This window comes from Chiloscyllium plagiosum, chromosome 21 (genome assembly GCF_004010195.1).
Source record: "Chiloscyllium plagiosum isolate BGI_BamShark_2017 chromosome 21, ASM401019v2, whole genome shotgun sequence".
NCBI classification, from domain to species: Eukaryota; Metazoa; Chordata; class Chondrichthyes; order Orectolobiformes; family Hemiscylliidae; genus Chiloscyllium; species Chiloscyllium plagiosum.
In genome coordinates, this window is record NC_057730.1 from 28,394,675 (window position 1) to 28,420,747 (window position 26,073).

Consider the following 26,073-nt stretch of genomic DNA (forward strand, 5'->3'; position numbering starts at 1 on the left):
GAGCCAGCAACTGTAAAAGATAAAGCAAAGTAGAATTCGAACAGCAGTCTGTAACACTGAATTACTGAATGAGTCAGGATGGCTGTGCATTTTCCAGATCCTAGGGCCACAGAAACGAATATGAGACAGATTTGGAATTTCTTCAAATTTCAGTCAAAAACCTCTGAGCTAACTATAGAATTGAATATGAAGCCTAAAGAAATAAATTGAACTATTATTGCTGGAGAAAGAGTGCTATAAGCTGCACTGTATCCTGGATTTCTCTGAAGAGCAGACTAGCCAGATTGGAGAATTTCTGAAGGCCTTGAAGACACATTTTGAATCCATTAATAATGTCACTTCTGAATGGTATGTGTTTAAAATCAGAGCTCAGGAATCGAGGGAGAATATTAATTTATTAAACAATAGTACGGATACTTTAAGCTGAATCCTGTGGATTTTGCAAGCTGATCTCGTCTGAGATTGTGAAGGTTATGTGTCAGAGATCCTGTCATGAGAGTACATCTGCTGATAGAGGAGAAACTTGCTCTCAAGGAAGTTATTGATATGTACAGAAGGTCGTGAGTCACCAGCTAGAGCCTACTGGGAGAACAGGCTGAGGCTTGACATTATGCTGACAAACATCCCAGGCTGAACAAGAACAGTATGTTGGGGAAAAAAGGAGAAAATATTTACAGAAAGGCCAAGGTCAGGGTACAGGATGTAAATATTACAGAGGGCATCACAAAAAAATTGAAAGCAGAACAAATGTGTCTTAAACTTCAAGAAGCTGAACTACTTTGCACATGAGTGTTTAGCCCGAGAGAAGGAAAGTAGACTTGTAAAGATGGCTGCTGGAAAGATGTCAGCAATGATTCGGATGAATTATTCAATGCCATACAACAGATTGGCATTATCAGATCAAAAAGTGATAAATAATTTATGACTTTTCGAATGAGGAGTGCAGAAGAAGAGTAGCGAGTGAATATCAGAGTCAGGTAGAACTCAGTGCTTTGTGCAACACTGAGTCTCAAAGTCCTTTGCAAGAAGGCTGAACTGAAATCAAGCACTGCTAATGGGTACAACATCCCAGGAATGAGCTAGCATCAGACAAACTCCCAATACCAACTCAAACATATGCCATTAAAAGGCCTGAATGCTTCAGAGGTTATGAGTGAAATGTACATGCACAGCCTGACGAAAGTAGAACACCGTTGAATTATCAAACAGTTTAGATCAGGAATGATCATTTTCATTATTGCCCATCTACATTGAGTAATTTGTAACTGTGACTGACAATGTATGCATTTTTTTGTTTTCCTTTTATGAAAAAGGAATCATTTGGAGAAATATGTTTCTACATTGCACAATTGCAGTTAGCCTTTGTAATATGACCTCTGCTAAAACTTGTTTTTGTCTTAGAATTAGTCGCCATGAAACTTTGGGTCACTCAGGGAAGCACTCCTATTCTACCTAATCAATAAAAAATAGCTTTTTCCAAAATATGTAAATGTTTGAAAGTAACATCAGTTCAGGCTCTAAACCAGTCACTACTCAGTAATTAGATTCACTTCAATTTTTGGACATGTTGATTTCCCAATGCTGTTTTCTTTCCCTAAGGTGAAAATCTGGGCTTCTCTCTCAGATGGTTTTCTGTTGAGACAAGAGATCACTCCCAATGATGTTGATGAGAATAGTCAGGTCCCAATGACTTTACATAGGTAACTAACTTGAGCAACTTCATCTGCTCATCTGTTAGTTCCCGAACAGGTAGCGTTCAACTACCTCCTCCCTCCCTCTTATGAGTCACAGCGTGGGTGAATAATATTTCATCATTCAGTATATTGCAGTGTTTTTCAGATTAACATGCTGATAGAGTCAGGTTTTGTTTTAGATTTAGCATCCAGAATGATCACATCAAGTCAGCATTTGTTCAAGTGTAACATCAAGGAGCCATAGTAAAATTGAATTCAATGTGAATCAGAGGAAAACACCGTAAGTAACAACTTGTTCAAAGGAAAATGATTGTGATTGTTGGATGCCAATCATCTCAGCCCCAGGAAATCATTGCAGAGGTTCCTCAGGGTATTGTCCTGGATCGAACCAATATCAGCTGTTTCAATCCCATTTGCGATGCTTCAGGTAAGGAAGCAATTTGTTGCATGTACGTAGCAACACCTGGACAAAATTCTAAGTAGCAGTCATGCCACACAGTACCAGGTACTCACCATCTCCAACAGGAGCAAGGTTAACTACCTTGACTTTCAACAGTATGTCAGTCATTGAATGTCTCAGCACCCCTTTCATCAAGAGGACTGTAAGAGAATGCAGCAGAATGTAGTTAGATTAGAGATTGGGCAGAGAAATGGCAGATGGGGTTCAATCCAGGCAAATGTGAGGTGATACAGTTTGGAAGATCCAATTCAAGAGCGAACTATACAGTAAATGGAAAAGTCCTGAGGAAAATTGATATACAGAGAGATCTGGCTGTTCAGGTCCATTGTTCCCTGAAGGTGGCAATGCAAGTCAATGGAGTGGTCAAGAAGGCATACAGCATGCTTTCCTTCATCGGACAAGGTATTGAGTACAAGAATTGGCAGGTCTTTTTATCGTTGTAGAAGATTTTGGTTCGGCATTATTTGGAATACTGCATACAGTTCTGGTCGCCACATTACCAAAAAGATATAGATGTTTTGGAGAGGGTGCCAAGGAGGTTCACAGGATTTTGCCTGGTATGGAGGGTGCTAACTATGAGAAGAGGTTGAGTAGATTAGGGTTACTTTCATTGGCAAGATGAAGGTTGAGGGGGGACCTGATTGAGGTCCACAAAATCATGAGACATATCGACAGGGTGGAAAGCAAGAAGCTTTTTCCCAAAGTGGGGAACTCAATTACTGGGGTCTTGAATTCAAAGTTAGAGGGGAAAAGCTGAGGGGAGGTATACATGGAAAGTTCTTTACACCGAGGGTGGTGGGTGCCTGGAATGCATCCCCAGCGGAGCTGGTGGAGTTGGGCACAATAGCGTCATTTAGACAGATCCATGAATAGGCAGGGGGCAGAAGGATACAGACTCTTAGAAAATAGACAAAGGGTTTAAATAGAGGACCGAGATCAGCACAGACTTGGAGGGCTGAAGGGCCTGTTCCTGTGCTGTGATTTTCTTTCTTCTTTGGTCTTTGTTTTTGGGTCAGCATTTGTCAGGCACTGCACTGGACCATCCATATAACTATTCTGGCTCCAAGAATATAGAACATAGAACATAGAACAATACAGCACAGAACAGGCCCTTCGGCCCACGATGTTGTGCCGAACTTCTAACCTAGATTAAGTACCCATCCATGTACCTATCCAAATGCCGCTTAAAGGTCGCCAATGATTCCGACTCTACCACTCCCACGGGCAGCGCATTCCATGCCCCCACCACTCTCTGGGTAAAGAACCCACCCCTGACATCTCCCCTATACCTTACACCCTTCACCTTAAATTTATGTCCCCTTGTAACACTCTGTTGTACCCGGGGAAAAAGTTTCTGACTGTCTACTCTATCTATTCCTCTGATCATCTTATAAACCTCTATCATGTCACCGCTCATCCTTACTCAGTTACTCAGAGGCTGGGAATTCAGCAATGAGAACTCAACACCAAAATCTATCCCCCAGTGGCAAATATAATTCAGGAATATTTTCTAATGTGCTTCACTTGCTTGGATAAATGCAGCTTTAATAACATTCAAGAAGCTCAACATCATCAAGACAAAACAGCCTATTTATCATCCAATTCCACCACTTCCTGCATTGATTCCTACCACCACTAGTGTACAATGGCAGTATTTAGTGCCATGTAATGCAACTCAGAAAGGCTTCTCCAACAGTACATTCTGAACTCATGACCTCCACCAGCTGTAAGGACAAATGCATGGAATCACCACCTAGAAACAGCCCTCCAATCATGTGCAAAGCTGACTTGGAACTATATCACTCTTTCTGCATCATTGTTAAGTTAAAATCTGAAAACTCCCTATTTAACAGCACTAATAGAGTACGTACATGACAAAGAACCCCTTCTCAAGAGAAATTAGGGAATTGTTGATCTTGCCACATCTAGGAAATATTGTTTTAAAGAAATACTGTCTAAGTTTATGTTAACAGAATCAATATCTCCCTTTGAGGCTCTCTAGATTCCAGATGACATTTTGTAATGTTCCACATGAGAATATGTTCATCAAAATTAAAGTCCATGGAGTTAAATGCAAATTACTGATGTGGTTAGTAGATTGTTTAGATGTTAGGTGATGATGCACATGGATAATAGGTATTTATTCAAATCAGAACAATGTGATGAGTCGTGTTCCACAATGATCTGCACTGATTCTCAATTTTTCATCATTCAATTTATACAATAACCCGAGGTGGGGGATGTTTTTGGAGATGCGGATGGTGTTGGTGAACTGTTAGTCTGAAACAGACTGCAACTTCAGAATGTTGGGCATATGCTGATTAGTGTGGAAATGTGCAAATTGTCGTGTTCTGCCACAGGCTGCAGTGAAATGACAAAGCTCAACTCGAATCCTCACTGAAATCAGTGAGAAGTTCAACACCGTTGTTAAAGACCCCTAAAAAGTTACCTATTTTCTCTCTTTTTCAAACCTGTACTTTATTCTTTAAATCATCCATAAGTGCACACAAATGTTCTAAAATCAGTTCTGTACAGTCTTTGAAGAAACAAAAATGCAAGATATTTGAATTTTGACTTTTTGTCAAAGTTTCTCTACAGTTGCAAAAAAACAAAGGCATGTTCATTTGGAGGCACAGAGAAGACCTAACAACTGAATGGACACTCATTGGCAGAACGATCCTAAACATGGTTCAGTCAGATGTCATGGGATTTTAAATTGAAGTGATTCCTAAAATTTGATGAAATTGGAACTAGCTTTGAAAACGTAAGTTTATCGTCATGGTGTGCAGCAAACAGTTGATTAAATATTTCAAAAGAATTTTTTTTAAACAGTTTTTATATTTTAACTTTTTTTTCAAGATATTATAGCTTTCAACCTTCAGTCCAATATGCGTAGCTTAAGCTTCAATTTGTTCTCTCCAAAGATGATTCTTTTACTGTTTTTTGTTTCCTACTTGGCTTTCTGAAAAATTATTTTCATGTGATTGGCTGTTTGGACCAGCCTAAAGAGAGTGCTGGTTGGGAATTTCACAATGAAGAACATTGTAATCAGTTGCAATACTGCTGGAGGGCATTCGAGGTGAAATGTTCAGCAGAGAGAGCGAAGCATACTGTGAGGTCAGCGGTGGGTGCCTTAATGTCGACCATCAATTCTGGCCTAATATCATAAACAGCCCTGATTACAAAGGCATTTTCATTGATTCTGTGTACCTCATAGATTGGTTTATATTTCAACCTTGAGTCTATTCTACTTTGGAAGTAGTGACACTATAATTCACCTGGTGTATGGCCTAACTGTCATCTTTCACCTATAATTCCACACACTGATAGAAGGCTATTCATTCACTTTCCAGACTCAAAGAACATAGAAGGCAATGTTAGCATCAAAACAGCAGATTTGAGTTTTCTCTGCTCTCAGCACCAGCCAGTTCCATACTTTCCAGTGATGAGGTTTCTTTATTCATTCACAGGATGTGGATGTGACTAGCTAGGCCTGCATTCATTATCGATCCCTAATTGCCCAGAGGGCAACCACGAGTCGACCACGTTGCTGCAGGTCTGGAGTCGCATGTCAGGCAGACAAGGTAAAGATGGCAGTTTCCTTTCCTAAGATCGGTTTTTCTGACAATCCACAGTGGAGTCATGGTCATCATTAGACTCTTAATTCCAGATTTGTTTTTCACCAGCTGCCACCGGGGGATTCAAACCCGGGTCCCCACAACATTATTTGGGTTCAAGATTAACAGTCCAGCGATAACATCACCTCATAACTAAGATTGTTGGAACTTTTATTTTAACAATCCCATTGTTTTGAGATATGGAAGCACACGTTCAATTAAGGGAGGGAGAACAGGAACATACACAAGAAAGAAAAAGGTATTTTATAGTGACTTATATGTGTTAAGCATTCCCCAATTATCGTTATTTTTTGAAATTGTTTTTGTTCTTGCAGACAGTTGCCATTGTGATACATCAAGCAAACTACAATGAGTTAAAATACAGTAAATTAGTCACTGAAGCACTCACTGCATCAGGTAGGAAGCAAGCACCCAGTCCATACTGAAAGGTAATGCTCATCACATTGGTGTCAGCATCCATAATCAAAACAAGGGTTTGCTTCTTTGCATCTTTGAAGGGGAATAAATTGCACTGCCCTGAACACAACTGATTTCAGTCACATTAGATAGAAACATGATTGGAAAAACACTTGGAATACTGTGACTAGCTCTGCCAGATGTTGGCTCCGAAGGTGAGGAGCTGAAGTTGGGAAGTTTCTGGGCTGCACAAGGGTGGGTGCGAGACCAGCCTCAACACACAGAGCAGAGCTGGCTGTAGGAGGGATCAAAAGCTGCAGCAGGCTGTTTCAAAGACTTAACTTAATTCTCTGCAAATTTGTACAAGTTGCTTAATTAAATATTGGACACTTTAGTCCTCACCCCTCTCACATCCTATCACACTTTGCCACCCCCATTGCTCTTTAATATCCTTATGCTAAATCATGTCTTCCTCCCAACCACCATGGTCCCTTATAGACTCCAGGTAAACATAATGTCAGCTCATGCCACCCTCTATCTCTCTCTCCCCACTGCCATGTCGCCTACACTCTCCATGCCAAATTACTAAGTACTCCCATGGGAAAACCTCACAAGATACACTCATTTGGAATAGAATAAAAATCTAAACATCTTTCACAACAATGAACCCATTTACGAAAATCTAGTGAAACCTTTAAAAGCCCCTCAAATACTTAATCCCTATTCAAAACAATACAGCTATCTTTATAACCCCACATTAAAGCTAACTAATGCTTTAATAACTTCTTTAGCCTGACACAAAACTGTGAATTTACATCCTTCTTGTTGGCTCATTTAGAGACTGTGTACAGCAGGCAGCTGTTAACAATGACATGAAATAATTCAGGAGAGGCCAGATAAGCCTGAGAAAGAAAGGAGCCATAAGGTATGGTGATGGATTTAAAGGAAGAATAGTATGGCAATATTCATTTGGAGCATGAAGACCAGAACGGATGTATTGGGCTCTACCATGTTGAAAGTCAGGTTAGAAAATCCACAAGTACCACACTCAAATTCAGCACCTATCATTTACAAATAGAGTAGGATTATAGAGACGGTTTGGCATGAAGAGCATGAGGCATCATGGGACTGGGTGAGTATCAGATTGTAATATGGGATGTACAAAGTTAAAAATCACACAACACCAGGTTATAGTCTAACAGGTTTAATTGGAAGCACACTAGCTTTTGGAGTGTCGCTCCTTCATCAGGTGATAGTCATGGGATATGGGATGGTATGGATGGGACATGAGAAGTATCATGAGGGCTTAGGCAGCTTGAGGGATGAGAATTAAAGGGCAGTTTTTGTTTTATTCCTTTCTCCCCAACGTGCCGTAGCAGAGAGATATACCTTTTTCACAGCCTGCCTGTGACTGGCTCCAAAACTCATCCCAGTGCCAAACTCCCATTACATAGCACCCAGACAAAGAATTCAAACATTCGAGGGATGTTTTCTCAGGGCAGCTTTGCAGAACTGACTCTGTATTTCTGGCCTCAAGCCCTCGTGATAAGTTCACATAGACATCCATTTTGGCTGATGCCAAGGGTCTTCAGTCACAGTGTGGAGATCACCATTTGATGGAGTTGATGTAAACTTGTTAGAAAAATAGACAAGGTGTGTCTTGACCCAAGATATTTTTTAAAGAATCCTCTGCTCTTTAAATTTAAAGAAAATGCTTAAGCTGCTTGTGAGAGTTAAAGCAAACAGTCCGAGGGATTGTTTTAATTGATAAGCTATCTGCTATAGAATAGTCAAAACATGACCACTTGTTCACACTTTCAATAGAGTTCTCTGGTGACATTTCCTAAGGACTACTAATATGTCATAATCAATGCCTGATACCGTTTCAAAAGCTACAATTATTTCAGTCAGGTGTTTTGAGTTCATAGCTTGACTGACAGTAAAAGACACGATTAAAGGATTAGCTGCCTTGATGTGACTACAAAACAGATTTTTTTTTCTTTTTATAACTGATTAACTGTTGAAAAGATTTAAAAGCTGAGAATGAGTTTCCTGAATGGGAGTTTTTATGAGACCAAAGTGTGTAAGAATGAGAGCTGTATTTGATTATTGCAAGTTTATTTTATTCACCTCCGATTTGGTCCTGAAGCCTGGCCTTGCGTAGGTACTGGGTGAGAGACTATGGAGGTCGCAATGGGGAAAAAAGACAGAGGCATGAGTTGACATATAATTGGCAGTGGCAGTTTTCAAGGTGAGGACTAAAGTGCCTAACAACTTCAAAAACGACGAGGCTGAAGTCTCAAGGATGGGGTTCTAAACGGCCTGCCTCAGCGGCCTAACCTTATCCTGCCCTCAACTCACTGCAATGAAAGTGTGGCCTAACTGGACTCTAAGCTGGGCTGCATGTTAGGGAATTTTCCCAACTCAAACTATCTGCCTCAGTAGCCACAATCTGGCACAATATAAACTGGTTGATGCGATTTAAAGAGAGTGTAAGGACTGAGGGAACTGGAAATGCACACTCAAAACATTAAAGTTAAAAAGAACAAGTTGAGAAGGTTATTAACAAATTAAAACTGATTCCTCATTTAATGAATAGAAATGACAATTACAATAGCAAGAAAGTAATGCAAATTTTAACAAAGTGCCAGTTGGGCCTCAGTTGGAGTACTGTCTTTCATTCTGGGCATCACTGCTCAGGAAAAATATTCCTCCCAGGTTTACTGGAAAGGGTTATGAAGTTGAAAGTGTGTACTGCACCTTTAAGAGAGAGTGAATGCTGTTCTGAACTGGGAGCTTTTAAGTTTCTCTGATATGACTAGATGGCATTCTCAGAGTGTGTTGTAAACTTGAAAATATGTAACATTTGGCTATGAAATGGATACCTGAGTTGGTTGCTTTTTGACAACAATTCCCATTTAACCAATCAGTTTAAATTATGCCCCAGGATACTAAAACCCAATCGAGTTTGAATTTATTGTTTTGACAACGTCAATCCAATGAGACGTACTGATGTTGGGGATATAACAATACAGGTATTTTGAAAATTGGACACAAAGCTACTACCATAGAGCAATCCAAGAAATTAGGAAACACTCTCTCTATCAAAGGTATCTTTTCAAATGAAACATCTTCACAGTAATAAGAAAGATGATGCCCAGGGAGATCTTCAGGCAGTAGAAGACAAACACTGAAGAAGACAGCCGCTGCATGGTTTTGAAATTAATTGTATGTAATTTTAATATGTGTTTTATTGGAACAGTATATTGTTATCGTGTTGGAGGCAGATAATAAGTAGTTAAGAGAAAGGGGGGCTTAGATTTGTGAAGAATTATTGTTTGACATTCACTTTTAGAGTTAAAGAATAAATTGATATTATTTTCTTTAAATGGTGGAATTTGGGAGTACTCTATCACTCATATTTTAACAAATTACGAGGTGAGCTGAGCTTTTCTGGGTGTTTGGTTTTATTAACAGAAGAGTTCACTACCATAGAGTAACTAAAGGTATTGGAGCTGGTGGACTTTAATTATGTGTAGCAACTGGAGAAGCAGAGGAGAGTTTTCTCCTTAAAATAACAAAAGGATTAGAGCAGGTATAAGTCTTTCTAAATCATGAAGAGCTTCAAAATTATAGATAAAGGAAACCATCGCGCAGCTTTTGTGAAACAATAGGGGAGTGTGTTTAATTGGTAGCTCTACCAATGAGTTATCAGAAGCAGAATGGGAGAAGTAATTCGTTTGTGCAACGTGAGCACTGCTGGCAAGGTCAGAACCTGTTCTCCATCTCTAACTACTCTGGAGAAGGTGAATGACCTTCATAAACCGCTTCCTGGACCACTTCATTCCATGTAGTGCAGGTACTATGACAGCAGTATGATTCTGTGATACGAGGCAATCAATGGACGGTACATGGAGCAGTAAAAAGGCAAAAACTTGGAATTCCCTCCCTAACAGTATTGTGAGTGTACCTATAGCAAATGGACTGCAGTCATACAAGGACCTTCTTGAGGGCAATTAGGGATGAACTGATGATGCCCACATCCTATCAAAGAGTTTGAAACCCTGAAAAGCTCTCTTCCATTTCCAGAAAATTCCTTTGCACCCTAATTCCCTGTGTTACTGACCTGAGAATTAGATTAGATTAGATTACTTACAGTGTGGAAACAGGCCCTTCGGCCCAACAAGTCCACACCGACCCGCCGAAGCGAAACCCACCCATACCCCACATTTACCCCTTACCTAACACTACGGGCAATTTAGTATGGCCAATTCACCTGGCCCTGCACATCTTTGTGACTGTGGGAGGAAACCGGAGCACCCGGAGGAAACCCACGCAGACACGGGGAGAACGTGCAAACTCCACACAGTCAGTCGCCTGAGGCGGGAATTGAACCCGGGTCTCTGGTGCTGTGAGGCAGCAGTGCTAACCACTGTGCCACCGTGCCGCCCACCGTGCCGCCCATTCTTCAGAATGAGCAAGGCTGCCGACTTCCCAGTTTTTGTCAGTACCAATGCACTGGGAGTATATCGACATGGAAAGAGATATGGTGATATCATATGGTGACGATCATGAGGGCCTACTGCCTCTCTACTGACTGAACTAGAATAGTGGGCCGTGTCAACATATGTGGATTTCTTCAGAGTGATGTACATCATGCTGTGTCAGCAATAAAGCCTTCTGATAATAGAATTTTGTTTCTGAAGAGTTTGATACTTTTCTGAGATGCAAGGTAATCTTGAGAAATAGATGAGTGAGTATTTCTTAAGTGCTGCAAGATTTGACTGATGAAGTAAACATGCAATAATATAAATAGGATGCTCAGAAACTTCATTTGGACCACAGAAATTCAATGCTTTGGTCCTTATTTTATATTCTGCTTGTCCCAGAAGGTAAAATGGGTGTCACATGTCCAGTATAGCAGGTGGCTCCATGTGCACATTTCAAGCTGGAAGTGCACAGTTCATATTGGTGATGGCAAAAGAGGAAAGATCCTGGGGCACACTTGGAACAGTATTCGATCATTTGCCGACAAAAATAAGAGCATCAATTTCTTCCAAGTTGTGTTTCTTTAGATCCCATTAATGTGGAACTAGGAGGATCCAGTGTCTGCCTCCTGACTCTACATCAACACTGTAAATGCTTGGCCCTGTCATTTGCTTCTTCCAGCCTTCCTGCAGCTCCTCGAGGATCATTACCCCAAACACACGGCAAACCAAAATTCAAATCAGAATCACTGTAGGCATGCCACACACATTGGCAGCAGACTGCACCCTCTCTGTACAAACTAATTTCCAAAGCCACAAATGGCCAGCAGTTGGCTTTTACTGAATGTGTGTTGGGGTTGGGGAGGCAGGAAATTGAATATCCAGGACAATTAGGGATGAACAATAATTGGTAAGTGACATATCCCATGAACTAAAACAAATAAAAATTCACTGGGACTTAAAATGATACTCCTGACATTTTAACTTAAGTAAGGTTTGATCCCACATCGTCAATATATGTAAAACATTTCACTGCTATAACAGTGAGTAACTCTGAATATAGGAAGAAAGTTTATTGTAAGGATTCAGCCCAGTAAAAGAGACCATGGTTAGTTGAACCATGAATGACAAAGGACAAACAGTGAATGATTAACTTCATGATTATAACCAGCATGTATTCTCCACATACATGACCATTTGTCAATTCATTAAAATATTAAACTGTACACTGTCATACGCTGAACAAAAGTTATAAAGAAACAATAATATACCTGCTGAGCCCACTCAGTTTTCATTGAATTTTAATGAACTTTGAGGATAGACACAACGGGATTACAGCCTGCACATTTCTATGGTGAATAATAATTTAGATTATACCTTGTTACTTAGAAATAAGCTTTTGTACAGCCTGAAACCGTCTTTAAAGAAATTCATTTTCTGAGCTGCCAGTACAGATTTGCTCGGCAGTTTTAATCACACAGTTGGATCTTGTGAATCTCTACCCTGAGAACACAATGTGAAATCGCAAACTGGAATGGAATCTCTCTCCAGTGACCCAGCATTGAAGGAAATCTTCACACTGCAGACAGACATAAACAGTGGCCTTCAAAAAGGAACAGATATTCTTAAGATACCCTGTTACTATAATGAGGGATTTGAAGCTCATTTGATTACATTGACTTCTTAATTTAATGCTTTTGACCACTTCAACACTGAGCAGGCAATAGATTATCCTAATCAGATTAACTCCATTCAGCACAATTCCACAATGACAACCTCATTTGAATTTACTGAAAGCATGTTCAAAATATAGGAACTGTAAAATAAAAACTGTAAAAGGCTGGAAGAAGGCTGAAATGAAATTCTGCCTTTTCAATTTTTAGGAGAGCAACCTCAGCTTCTCTGCTCTCTCTATCAACAGAATTTGGGAGCTCATTCCAGGGAATCACCTCTATTCCTTCAAAGGACTTGACCTTATTCACAAAGTAGGGCACCCAGAATTTTCCTTTTCATGAATGTGACATTTATATTACGTAGGCTCCATCAATCACTCCCCGTCCCTAGCAAGTCAGCAAGCTATAATAAAAGACCGCCCTGTCTCTTTGCTCCATGTGGAGAATGTCAGATTTGATAAAGTCAGATACTCCCCAGAAGAACACATCTGTTACCTATCAAATGCAGGAAAATACAGCTCCCTAAATGACATTGCATGGACCTCCTCTGGATGATAGGGGAATTCAGGTACCATAAGGATTGAAGGCCATGCTGACCTTCATCTTTATGGATAAGGATCTATGAAAAAAAAACATCAAACCCTCCTGGAGTTGTTAACACATGTGGCCAATGCTTTCTGTTGTCAAAGGTAGTCTCACATGCTCCATTCCTACGACAGGCACACAACCTTACTCCTTAGACACTGAGAGCATTTGACCTCCAGGCTTTGTAACTTCTCTTCTTCTTTCTTAAAATCTTAATCAGGAGATTGTCCACTTGGAAAGCTTTGCTGTTCCTTTGATCTTATTCTTGATTTCAAAATCACAGAAAAATTAAATCACTGATCTAAAGATCATGGGTGTACTGCAAAAATCAAGCTGCAAAGTTTGTCGACTCCTCCCAGGCCGAGAGCCATAAATTACTTTAGCATTATATGTCCCAGTCCCTATTGTCCTTAAAGATCATGTGGTAACAAGGAAGATTGCCAGAAAGCTGATGTAATCACAGTAAAATTATGTTCTCTTGTCTTATATGTGAGGTTAGAGTCACATTAATGAGGTAAAGAGGGTCTCAGCAAACGATTCATGTAATTGGCACTAAAATCAAGGGAAACCTGCTGACCACACCATAAGTTACACGTGACTTCTATTGATCTACATTTACACCATATGACCCAAAGGCTCCTGGAAAACCTGGACCATAAATACCTGCAATGTAATTATCAAAATATACAGCACTCACTGTTCTTACAACTCTATTTCTATTGAAAATGTTTACACTGAGGTTGCAGTGTAGAACTAATAAATAAAACTGAACTTTTAAAGAAACATATAAACATGCCAAAAATGGGAGTTTTAATTTTATTTCTCTCTGATAAAACAATACAGAATATGTATATTGCACATATAATCCAGCCAAACATCCTTTTCATATAATCTTGAAATATATTTATAAATCAACTTTCAGATAGTCTTCAATTATATGCACATAGAATATTCTGTTCCACAACATACCAGTAACTTTGCTCACCATTTTTTCAACACGTTCTAGTCTCTTAAGCCACAATTAAATTGTAAAATTCAGCTGTCATGGATTGATGACTGAATTTTCCTCCTTCTGGGTCTTGGAGACTCAGTGAAAAAAATAAAAATACTCATTTTCTGGCTTTGAGTCTCAAATACTCTTTCACTTTACTGCCTTTTATTTATTCCTGCTAGTCCCAGATGAGACATTGCTACAGTTGACAGGCACTATTAACAGACAGTACATTATTTACATCAACCCTAAAGCCTAAAGCACCAAGCATTGAATGGTTATAAGGCAGTGTCTCTTTTCTGGACTCAGATTTTAAAACTAGCAATATTTAAACTGCACAACATCTTTATGTAACTAGAAAAGTGAGAAACATTTTAAATCTTAATTTCAATTTATTTCGTCAACATTACAATGTTAGCATTCAGTTATTTAAAAAAAGTCTTTCAGGGTGTATTTCAAGTTAGAGCACCAGTTGCAGCTAGCAAGCTATGGATGCCAATCCGGTCTATGTAGCACCTCAATGTTTACAAGGGTGAGCAGGTGTAGCCAGATCATACAAATTCTGTCAAACAGTCAGGACAAGGGGCTGTGAGGTGTGAACTAAGAGGAGCTCCTCATTTTGCATTTGGTTTTTCACTCAGACATAAATTAACATTTTGTAGAGGACAAGACTAGATAAAGTCATATTGCAGCATGAATGATGTCAACAATACTTATTTCCTTAAAAAGAGAATGAAAGGGTATTTTGGTTTGATGAGTTAAATGGATCAAACATGAAACATGACATCCAAGAATTGCAAGGGCAATTTTGGGTTATACTGGCAAAAGGGTATTAAGGGAGATGTTAAGGTCCACACCAGCGGAAACTGATGTCACTCCAAGAATGATGCCATGCTTTCTATTGAGAAGAGCACCATGGCAAGGCCACAATCATTGTCCTTTGCTAGTTACCTTAAGCAGGAGAGAGTGGACCTGCTTCTGGGCCAATTAGTGGTTAGTTGGTACAGCTCAGTGCCTCGCTCTCCCACTTTGGAAGACAATTAAGAATCAACCAGGTTGGTGTTGGGATTCGAATCGCACATAAAACAGACTGAATAAGGACAATCCTTTTTTGAGCAATATTAGGAAGCCAAAATGGATTTTAGAACAATCATGATCACTTTTACTAATGCAACCATTTTAGTCAAGGATTTTCAAAATTTTACTCTGCTGTGACAGAACTCAAACTTCACATCCAAAGCTCCAGCTATCTTATCCAATAACATAATTACTGTAGTCCCAAAGCTGTGCCATTGTATGGCTTAAATGCTCACTTGGGTCAGATAGCTGTCTTCTTTCAACTGTAAATTGAATTAATTCATGTTTGTCGGGTCCTGATTGACATTTTTAAACTTAAGAATGTGAACCACATATGCTCCAATTAGATAGCCAATCCAGTCAAGAAAAAGAACAAAGATGAAGTACTAACTCATTACCATACAGTGAATACCCTACAGTCTCAGAAGGCATCTCCCTCAGAATTCTTTTTGAAACTGGGAGAGTGCAGGCTTCCCATGGACCTTCCAGTTTCACCAGCAACTCACTGGATATTTCAACAAAGTCCAGCCATCAAAATAAATGAGGCCACTAGGACCTTGAGGTGATTGGTCTATCTCTTCCCTAGCTGGCTGCACAAATTTTGTCCCCAGGATTGGGAATCTATCCCATTTGACGGACTTAATATTTTTGAATTAGATCTATCACAAAGCATCATGTCATTGCTTTGTGCTAATGACCCTTCCTGACCACAAGTTGCCCTAGTTCCTCTGTCCACAAGTCTATGCCTCCTGGGACTGTGCATTAAAATCATCTGAAGAGTAATAATACTGTATGCTCATGATTACAGGCTTCTGATTACTGAGTTGCCATTTCAACAATATACTCTTGTTCTCGGAATACATTTAAAAAGGTAAAGATAAAGTTCATATTTAAAACCCTGGCACTGTCATATTTTTGAAAGGTTGTGACCTGCAAAATACCAGAGAAAATATTTCTGCAGGAACACCAGCTATTTACAGCTACATTTTTAATTTTGTACACAATGCTACATACGATTCTCAACAGACCTTCCTGACATCATTCAACAGACAGAAAGAACAACATTTGAAGCACGCTTGATTAAAAAAAGCATCTTTACAATGTTTTGTAACTCCTGGCTCTGTAACACGACTACTTAAAGGCCAGACAAAGCTTATTCTTTTTGTTCCTGGTCACTACTATTACATCTGTTTTCACTTACCTTGTACTTTCTTTAATGAATACAACCTGATTACACTGTTCGTATGACATTCATAGTCACTGCTTTATTAGATAGCTGTGATCTTTTAATATTCAGACATCAGGAGAAGCAGTGATCTGAAGTGGTACAATTAGCTTTCTCCTCACACAGCTGAAGATCATGCACAGACTCCATTGGAGGAATTAAGAAAACAATTCCTTCCCATTCTAAATGCCTGAGATTTAGATTCCCCGGTTTCTGAGGCAGTTAATAATGCATACAAACAATTTTCCCATGCTTACATCAATCCAAGCACATAATGTTACAAAAATTTGATGGATTATTGAAACTATTAAATTCATAAAGGAATAAGCTTACTATTGTGACAAAGTATTAGTGCTGAACATTCCTTATTCAAAAGCATGTTTTCCAATATTATACTAACCTGTACAGCACAAAGAAGGCAGAGAGAAACAGACATTTCTATGGTGGCCAGAAGGTATTATCAACTTTATTCACACCAATACCGAGCATATAAATACTGCTGTAATGGAATTACTGCACTTTGCTTCCCTGTTCTTAAATAATGTACAATGTTAAGATATCTACAGGCAAGACTCAATATTCTGCAACTTCCAGCTGCATTAACTCGATCCTCTAGGTGTAGTTATGTTCCCCTTTTCTGCTATAACAGGATAATTAACATAATAAAGTTTCTCTGATCAACTTAGCAAAGGCAAAGCAGTCAATGCAAATATTGAATTGTTAGCACAGATACCATTAGTCCTTCTTGCATGACCAGGTTTTACTTCTTCTAATTACACATAAATATTGTGGTCAGACTTGTAATCTCAGCAGGGAGTTGAGACTATTAAAGACTAGAAGCAAGGCTGAAATGTTTGTACTCACTGTGTTGATGTCTTTGTCTGCACAGCTATTGCACTCTGCCTTTGGATCCTGAAATCAATAACAAAATGGATTAGCAAATTTGGCAACAATGCTAATACTGTAACCATCTTAGAAACAAACTACGGTCTTTTCAGTCAAGGTTAATGAACCTGGTTAATGAATATTTATCTGAGAAATTTTGGAGCTGATGGTATTCTCTCAGAAGCACAGTGCAGGCAAAACTAAAATCGGCGCATTTTGTATTTTGAGAAACTTTGCAGCAGCATTAACATATTGCAAAAATACATTTCAGATTATATGCTGAACACCTATTGGAAAAGAATATTTGATTGACTGCCTACATCTGAAATCGCTGTTAATATTCTCATATAAAAATTATCACAGAAATGCAGATATTAGTAATGGTTAAAATATAAATATTGAGGCTACATTTACCTCTGAGTCAATGTATTTTAATGATGTGCCAGAAAGATGCGTTTTACCACTTACATTAAATGATTTTTGTTTGATTTGAGGTGAATGTTACTGCACAGGTTTTCACCAACTTACTGGGTCCTTATCAGTAGATGGCAGCAAGGAGTTACATATGGCAGCCAGCTCAATAGTGATGTTGAACCCAGCATCTGAGGGCATCAGTAATGTATTTAGTCACAAATTATATTTATATACATATTTTAGCCAAAAACATCCTAAAGTGTTTCACAGTTGGAAGAGCAGACAATTGACATGCAGGATTTCAGCTTTATTCTAGTTTTTCAAATTCAGGATTTGGTTCAGCCTTCTGCATTTTTGGTTGTTCTCTAAGTGCAAATATTTCACCTAGCAACCAGCTAATTCAATGAGCTTTGTAACGCGTGAAAAATCATGTAAGATTATATCAGTCCAAGCACCAAAAATATATTATTCAGTCTTGATAGTTTCTGGTAATGATTGGGATTTACTGTAGAATCTGCTTTTTGAATCCTTACCTTCGACAAGTGCAAAAAAAATTAATTTAATTGCTACTAAGTGACTATTTTAATTAGCTGTTATGCTTCTGCTATAAATTTTTGAGGTGATAATTTCTATCCCCTAGTCGCTGTTCCTTCCACGGACTTCACATTTTATTTTATTCCTGATAGATTTCTCAAGTACTGTAAACAAATATGCACATCGTGTAAGCCCAATACTGGTTTTACGTAGAACATCTTATGGTGCGATGGGTAGTACTTCAGTTTTATTATCAATTTGTAGATCTTTCTGACATGCCTGTGACAGGTGGTAAGAGGGGAATAGATTCTCCTATGAAGCAATGGTTGATGCCCCTTTAGCTGTAGCCTCTAGCAACCTGCTCCAGGTAAAGCTAACCACAGAAACAGCCATGAGCACGTGTATTGTCTGACTCATGTGTCATTAGACACTGAATGTTCTACGTTCCTGTAGCTTACAATAAAGCGATGTTAGATTCTGGACTCTTTGGTCTCTTGACATATTATAAATAATATGTTGTGTGAATTTCTTTGAACTGGTACCTCTGAAATTGACAGTTAGGCCTAGAGTTTTGTCAAAGAGGAGGTAAGGTTCAGTTGGGGAACCTCTAAACTTCAGAGACAGTGTATTTTGTAAGTGTTTCAACAAAATGGGTTAGCACCACAAGAGTCGGGTGTCAGATGGAGCCCATCACTTTCAGAGGCAAGTTCAATATGGCAACAGAGACAAATGAATGACCAGACCATCCCTGTTTATGAGGACATCGGCCCGGGTCTAGTAATTAAAGTCAGACCATATGACAACCTTTTGGTTCCCTTGGGACCCTCATGTCCCATGCAGCCTCCATGTGCTCTTCTTAGCCCCAAATATTCTCCATAGCCTCTCACCCAGTATCCACCATTGGAAGAACTCAGGAACCATTTTGTGGAAATAGATATTTAAGGATAAAGACCTAGCAATCTAATAGAGCTGAGGTTCAAGCATACTCATACTGTAAAGAATTTTCATTCAAGAATTACATGAAAAGAAATTCCCTCAGATGGCTAAACTGTTCTAAAAACAAAAAACAAGTTAATTAAATCACATATCAATGACAGGAAACCTTTTAATAATCTGTTGAAACTGTGATTGAAGTAGTCTATTTTGCCCAGTGGTTCCTAGCTTTTGAAAATCAGCCAAGCATTCACAAGGGACTCAGCTGTCATAACAAAAACATTGCAGCTCAAAAACTAGGAAACCTACTGAAATTTCAAGAATAGAATTTTTTCATAGTAGTAATAATTAGCTTATCAATCAATACACTCCAGGAACAGTTTTTTTTTAAAAAAAGTCATGGTAAAATGTTTCCTATCAATTTTAGAGGGCATGAACATCTATAAAACTTCAGGTCATGACTCATAGAGTTTCCTAACAATGTTTTCTTCCAAATTTTGAATGCATAGTAGTTCTCTGCACTAACAGAATGATTATCCTTGCAGGAAAATGCAAGTAAGTCGATGCAGTAAACATATATCTAACTTATATTACTGCACCTAATCATTGAAACATGAAGAGTAATTTTTTTTTGCATTTCAAAGCCTGTCAATGAAAGAATTCCAGGTGCAGATGGCTATTATTTTCTTGGCTCCCATTTGAAAATGAGGCTCCCTCACCACAGACCACAGCTCCTCTCAAGTGTCATGAACCACACATTCTTACAGCAAGGTCTCAACTCTACAAAGGGATTAGACCATGGGTGGGCTGCAATGTGACATTACTCAGTATCGACAAAAATTATGCGTAGAGAAAGGGAGTAGAAATTCTAGAATCTGCTATTTTTAAAAGGGCTCCTGAATGGACTCTATTTGGCAAAAAAAAAAATCAGACTTTATTCTTTCTGGTAACATGTGTTCCTTTAAATCTATGACCAATAATGGGCAAGAAATAATTTTACATTAGTTTAATGACTCAGTTAAAATCTATAAACCTTATCAAAAATTTTCATGACAGTGCACTGATTACTGTAATTGCGCCAGAGGCATCTATAGCCGGCAGGGTCATTAGCATTGGTCATTTCTTGGCGTGACATTGTATCAGTATTCATGTTGTGTTGCGTGACTCTCCCTCTGAGTCATTCCGTAAAGTGTGTCTCTTCTGAAAATGTGTCAACATTTTCTGACAGTAACGCGAGTTGGATTATGAATAATATATTCAATGAGCTACCTAATTAGGTAGGTGAAGGTGATACTGAAAACAGCTGAGGCAAATAATGAGATGTCAAATGCTTCAACTTAGGCTGGGAAAAGATTCAACAGCTAATTCTGTCAGGAGGAACCACAGGAATTTTCAGAAGTATGACATTAGAGATTTGATCTTTCCAGCAAAGTGGCTGCGTGGACTTTTGATGTACCTTAAAATAAAACGTCAGTGGATGAGGAATGGCATTAATAAACGAGGAAGCCCACATGATGTTCAATAATGCTCATCCCTCACCAGGAGGGATGTTTTGTTTTATCAAAAAGCCATCTATTTTGATGGATATTTGTTCTTTGCAAGAGGGCACAAAGAGCTAAAATGCCATTTATACTGAGCTGGTCACTCTCAAGCAATTGGAATTCAGCTGTAAAACTGAAGGACGATGAGTTACAATGTCTGCTGACTAATTTTCTGCATGCCTTAATTGAAAAATTACCATCAGCCCACAGCACTGGGATAAATGCAAGTCTGAAAACAAAATGTTCATCTTAAAAGATTAAGAAAATCTCATATGGAGCATCTTGACCTCCTGGAAATATTTTATAGAGTCAATGGTTGTCATGGAAATATTTGCAATTATTACTTTCCACTGCTCCTCACTAAACAAGATCAATGCAGAAATTGATGAACCAAAGGAGACCATTCTGGGCATCAAAGACATTCTTTGATCAAAATAGACTTCTGATTTTCCTCTCCTTCACTGAGCAAATGGACTGTGCAAATTTTCAACATGCAAGGAAGTAGTTGGCAACATGCTTACCCCGACCATCATGCAACTGCTTCTTCTGAACAACATATCTGCATGTTCCATGGCTACCATTCTCCTTGACTTTATATCCACATAAAATGGCAGCGGTGAATCTCCAGCCTCACCACACCAATATGCCTGCTCTTGGACCAGTGCAGAGCCTCCTTGGAATTCAGCACTTTAGTTTAGAGTTCAGGGACACCTGCGCAAAACCTTGTATTCATCTACACAAGGTGTATCTTATATTTCACAGCTTGCTTTCATTGCACTCACCACTCTCTTGAACACTTGCTTGGAGATTGCCAGCCCATGTTTTTCCCATGTCGCTCTCTGAGCTCACATAAACTGGCCTCAGCATTGAGTTACAAGCTGCCAGCCTCTGTAGGGGTCACCTTGTCTTCTAAGCACATGGTGTCTTTAGTGCTCAGTTCTAGGCTGCCAGCCTCTGTGGCTGGCATTGCCTTTCATTACAGATGGAAAGGCTGACAACTCCTGACAATAATGAGCACTGAATCGTCAGTTGAACAGCTAGATAGAGGGTAAACTGTGCGGCAGTGTGCTACATCGTTACACCTGCAGCATGCATCAGTAGTTTTCATGGCACACTACATGCGCTTCAATCAAATGGCCACGTCCAAAAGCCAAAAGGGAGCAGTTTTCAATTTTTAGATTTAGATTAGATTCCCTACAGTATGGAAGTACAGTCAGTCAGGAAGTACCAACTTTGTCAGTAAAAGGCCTCAGATTATTCCAGTTCAGAGGGTTGGAAAGAGTCAGTCAGGAGCTTGGTCCTATTAGAGTCCATAGATTTCTAACACAATGTCCTTATAATACAAACAAATCAAGGGTTAAATGTAAGTCAACTGAGGGCTGCTCACATGGAGGAAGGGGAACAGTTAGTCAAGATTGTCGTACCAAATCACTCCAAGAGATCTGGGTCAAGGTCAGTCCTGCTAGTTTCAGCAATAATGGTCAAGGGGCTTGTCAGCAGCAGTCCCCAGAGTCCTACGGAAAGTGAACAACTCAAGTCTGGGTTGGACATAATAGTACTGGCTCAGTGTACTGTGGATAGTAGGGTTGCACCACATCGTGAATGGGAGGGAACAAGAAGATCCACAAATTGGGGCTGGGGTTTGCTTGCGAGAGGTGCCTTGAAACAGGTCACTGTGCATCTGGTCTCTACATGAGGAAGGACATAAGGGCATGGGAAGTTCCAAAGTCATAGGCTCAGGGGTAAAGTATTAGTTATATAAAGGGGCTCAGTATAAATGCGGGAGGCTTGGAGATTACAAGGGTAACTGACAAAATAACATAGAAGTAAAAAAAGAATGATATGGGAAAATGTAGTTATCTCAGGTGGAAATGCCAAGACACTCACACTGAAACAAAGTTAGAACAATGCCACGTCAGGTATGCCATCAATTGCACAAGAACTGCACAAATGGCTAAAACCACATGCCAAATGGTCAGAGTAATTATGGGTTTTTCCTTTGGAACTGGAGACCCTTCTGTGGGCAACTGCAGTAATCAAGGCCTCACTAATTTCCTCCATAAAGGCATCGTAGGTCAACCCACAGCAGGTTGACTACAGCGGTTCAACAAGGCAGGTCGCCATCACCTTCTCAAGGGCAACTCAGAATGGGTAATAAATGCTGGCTAGCCAGTGACATGCAATTCCCACAAGTGAGTCAAAAAAACCACAGGAATCATTGGAAGGTCATTTATTGTTAAGAATGCAGGTTAAAAATAAAACCTCAAACAATCATGACCATTATACTGTGTGCACTAATTGTCTCCTTGTCGGGCAAGCTAAGGAACTATAATTAGACAAAAAAAAGGCATTTAAGAGTGAAGCATGATGTTCCCATTTCATAATCACACTCCATGGCAAGGAGTGGAAGACAGTGCTTCAGAGCTGCCAGATTCGCACACTGGACTGTAAGCATGTATGGACCTGGTTTGTGATGTGGAAGAGCCCCTTATCTTCACGGGAGGTGTCACAGGGGCTTAGTGGCATAATCCTACTCCAGAAGTAGCACTAAAACTCTGGTTGTACAACATATTATTGGATAAAATCACATACCACGGAGCTCCTTGTGGAGACATGACAACGATCTCCTTGGAAAGCTTCCAGGACATATTGCACGAAAGAACAACATGAGGCTTCACTATGATGGATGTGAGGACTCAGGACTTTCTTCAACAAAATATTTCTGACGCTCCTCACAGTCATTGCCATCCTGGTGCTACATATGGAACGGGTTGCCAGCAAAAGTAGTTGAGGAGGTACATTAACAACATTTAAAAGGTATTTGGACAAATACATGGATAGGAAAGGATAAGAAGGATATGGGCCAAGTGCAGGGAAATGGGCTTAGCGTGGACGGACATTTAGGTTCAGCATGGACCAGTTTTGGCCAAGGACGTGTCTCCATGTTGTAGGATTCAATGACTCTACCATCCAATCTGTGACCACGACGAACACAACTGTTTAAATCCTTCCCCCAGAAGAGTCAAGACACTTGGGCAGTCAGATTTTAGCGTTGCTCTGTCCCCCTTGCTTTCTGTAGCTTTACCCAACGGACCAATACTGTAGGAGGTAGAATGGGGTGCCCAATGTACATCTCCTAACCTTCAACGGCAGTGTGTTCTTTTGAAAAGCTGACTCAGAGCATTAACTTTTACCTGCAAAGGTGTGTGGAATCATCACTGATTCCATCCTCTCACATACAAGGTGAGTGTAGGTATGAAATGCTATGTCAACAGAATAGCACATTCCCTGTACATTGTACTTAGCACCATTGTTTGTCACATTAAAATGCAACAACTTGGCTGCAGTTGTCAACATCATGGTTCAAGGATCCCTGAAGTGTGAGGCCACCTGCAGTCAAAGAGCTGGTTGCTTGTGACATTTGAACAATGGTTGGCCATTCCAACATCTTTCAACCTTGGGATATTTGAACAGGCTGTTCACTTCTCGCATGGGTGAGAGTGAACTAGGTCAACAATGAAGATTATTCTACGGTCGACTTTTTAGCAGTGCAAGTGAAGATGTATTGACTAAAGTGAAAGGTTATTGGCAGGATTTTTCACCAGGACCACCTATATGCCCTCAGTAAGTTTTTTTTAATTTCCTCTGCCTCCCACCCAGTCGATGTGCAGTCCTGAGCTCTGCACCTGGTGGGGAGAGAGCTCCGTGTTTGCTCTGGGCTTGGCCCTGTTGGTTTGGAGGACTTGCCCGGTTATTCTCCAGGAGCATTTGTGCCTTGCAGACCCTGGCGGATCCTGCTGATTTCCCACCAAGGTAGAGGTTCACCCTCCTCAGCTTGAACTGCTGCAGGCTGTGAGGTCACAGATAGGGAAAGGTGGAGGGCCTGACCCTTCTAACTGTTTAGAGAGGAAGCTACTGAGAAGCCTGTGTGTCATTGGCTCTGGGACAGGGAATGTCTCTTTCAATGGAGCTCATTTGAAATTGCATGCATTGGCGAATAGAGCTTAAATCTTACACATATCAATAATTCTTCTGAACTCCATTGAGTAAGGGCACAACTTACTTTCTCAGAAGAAAATCCTTCCATACTTTGAATACAGCAACATTGCAAACCTTCCTCCCTCCTTTAGAGTACAGCAAGGCAACAGATAAAGGATTGTTTTGCCAGGCAAACATGGACTCAGAATTCCCATTTGATTCTGAGATCCTGAAAACCACAGGAAAATAGGAAAATGTTGCCGTTATCATCTAGGGTTTACAAAGCCTGCTTATGCTTAATAATAAATAGCACCACATTGAATCTTGAAATTAATTTATCAGTTACACCACTGACAATAACTGGAGATTTGAGGCAATTCAAATTACTGACATTCTTAGCCTCCTATAATTTTTTTTATAATTAGGAATTATTATCAAGTGTTTTACTATTTCACCATATAAGTCATGTTGCACTCTTTACTTGGGTGAGCCATTGCTACTGAACATGTCACCTCTTTGGAAATATTAAACCTTACATTTCAAGTCAATTTCTAACATAATATGGGTGTGATTCCCAGAATGCTTGTCATTTCTGAAGACCTGACTCTGCATAAATCCTGCCCTATGCTTCATATTTACCTAGATCATAATGAAGATAACATTGCATTTTACAAAAGATCACTATATTTCCAAAAGTGAAAAACGTTGTTTGTAATATTTTAATGATGTTTGAAATGTTAATATGGATATTCTGCACTTGCTTTTCATCCAGTGAAAGCATGTTGTAACATTCACATCGGAGCTCATTCAAACTGAAAAATGTGACTGTCACAGTTCATTCCTAATCTTTTACAGTGACCTGGAAATGTAAAATATCAAAGTGGCAATGGTGAAAATGTGACAGAGACTATTTTCCACCAAGATCATAAAGCATTAAGCCAACCTCAAATTGCACAATGTGCACCACAACAGAAATTACAAAATCCCCATCAAAATGCTTCCTTTCAACACGTCAGCAATTCTGTGCGTCCAAACGAGGAAGTTGCTGAGCCCATGAAACTCATAATGCTGTTATCAAATCCCACTTCAATTAAATGCTCCTATATTGTTCTATATTTAATATAATAATGCCTGTTTGAAATCTTTTCATAAATTAAGATAAACTACCTAACAATTTAGACATAAAAAACGAATCAAATGAGAATTTTTCCTATTTAGATGATTTAAATCATTTAGTTTAATCCCTAGTGCTCTGGATCTAATATTTATTTTACTCTGATTCCACTTTGCAGTAAATTTATAACAGATTTTCTAACTCTTACACCTTCATGACCTATTTCAGGTCAGGTACAGACTCAGGCTGGGAAAACAGGAAGGCATGAGATGTGGGAGGGATAGACTGGGGCTGGAATGCAGAAGAACAGGGTCAGGCTGGGATAGAGGAGGAACGCAGACCGAGGCTGGGATAAGGGGAGGAGCATGTAGTCAGTATGAGGTAACAACAGAAACAGAGACAGGCTGGAATAAGGGGGATGGGCACAGGGTCAGGGTGGGAGAAGGGG

At 39.6% G+C, this 26,073-nt stretch overlaps 1 protein-coding gene across 6 annotated transcripts in view; it reads right to left on the reverse strand.

Annotated features, from left to right (window-relative positions):
• rbfox1 (RNA binding fox-1 homolog 1) overlaps nucleotides 1-26,073 on the reverse strand; it is a 1,725,607-nt gene that overhangs the window by 1,127,529 nt on the left and 572,005 nt on the right. For 5 of the 6 annotated variants that reach the window (XM_043711602.1, XM_043711606.1, XM_043711616.1 and 2 more), the window contains one exon: nucleotides 17,091-17,138. In XM_043711602.1, coding sequence (XP_043567537.1) covers nucleotides 17,091-17,138 — 48 coding nt within the window. Of the gene's footprint in view, nucleotides 1-16,202; nucleotides 16,309-17,090; nucleotides 17,139-26,073 lie in introns of those variants that run through there. The other variant, XM_043711609.1, reaches the window with a different exon arrangement.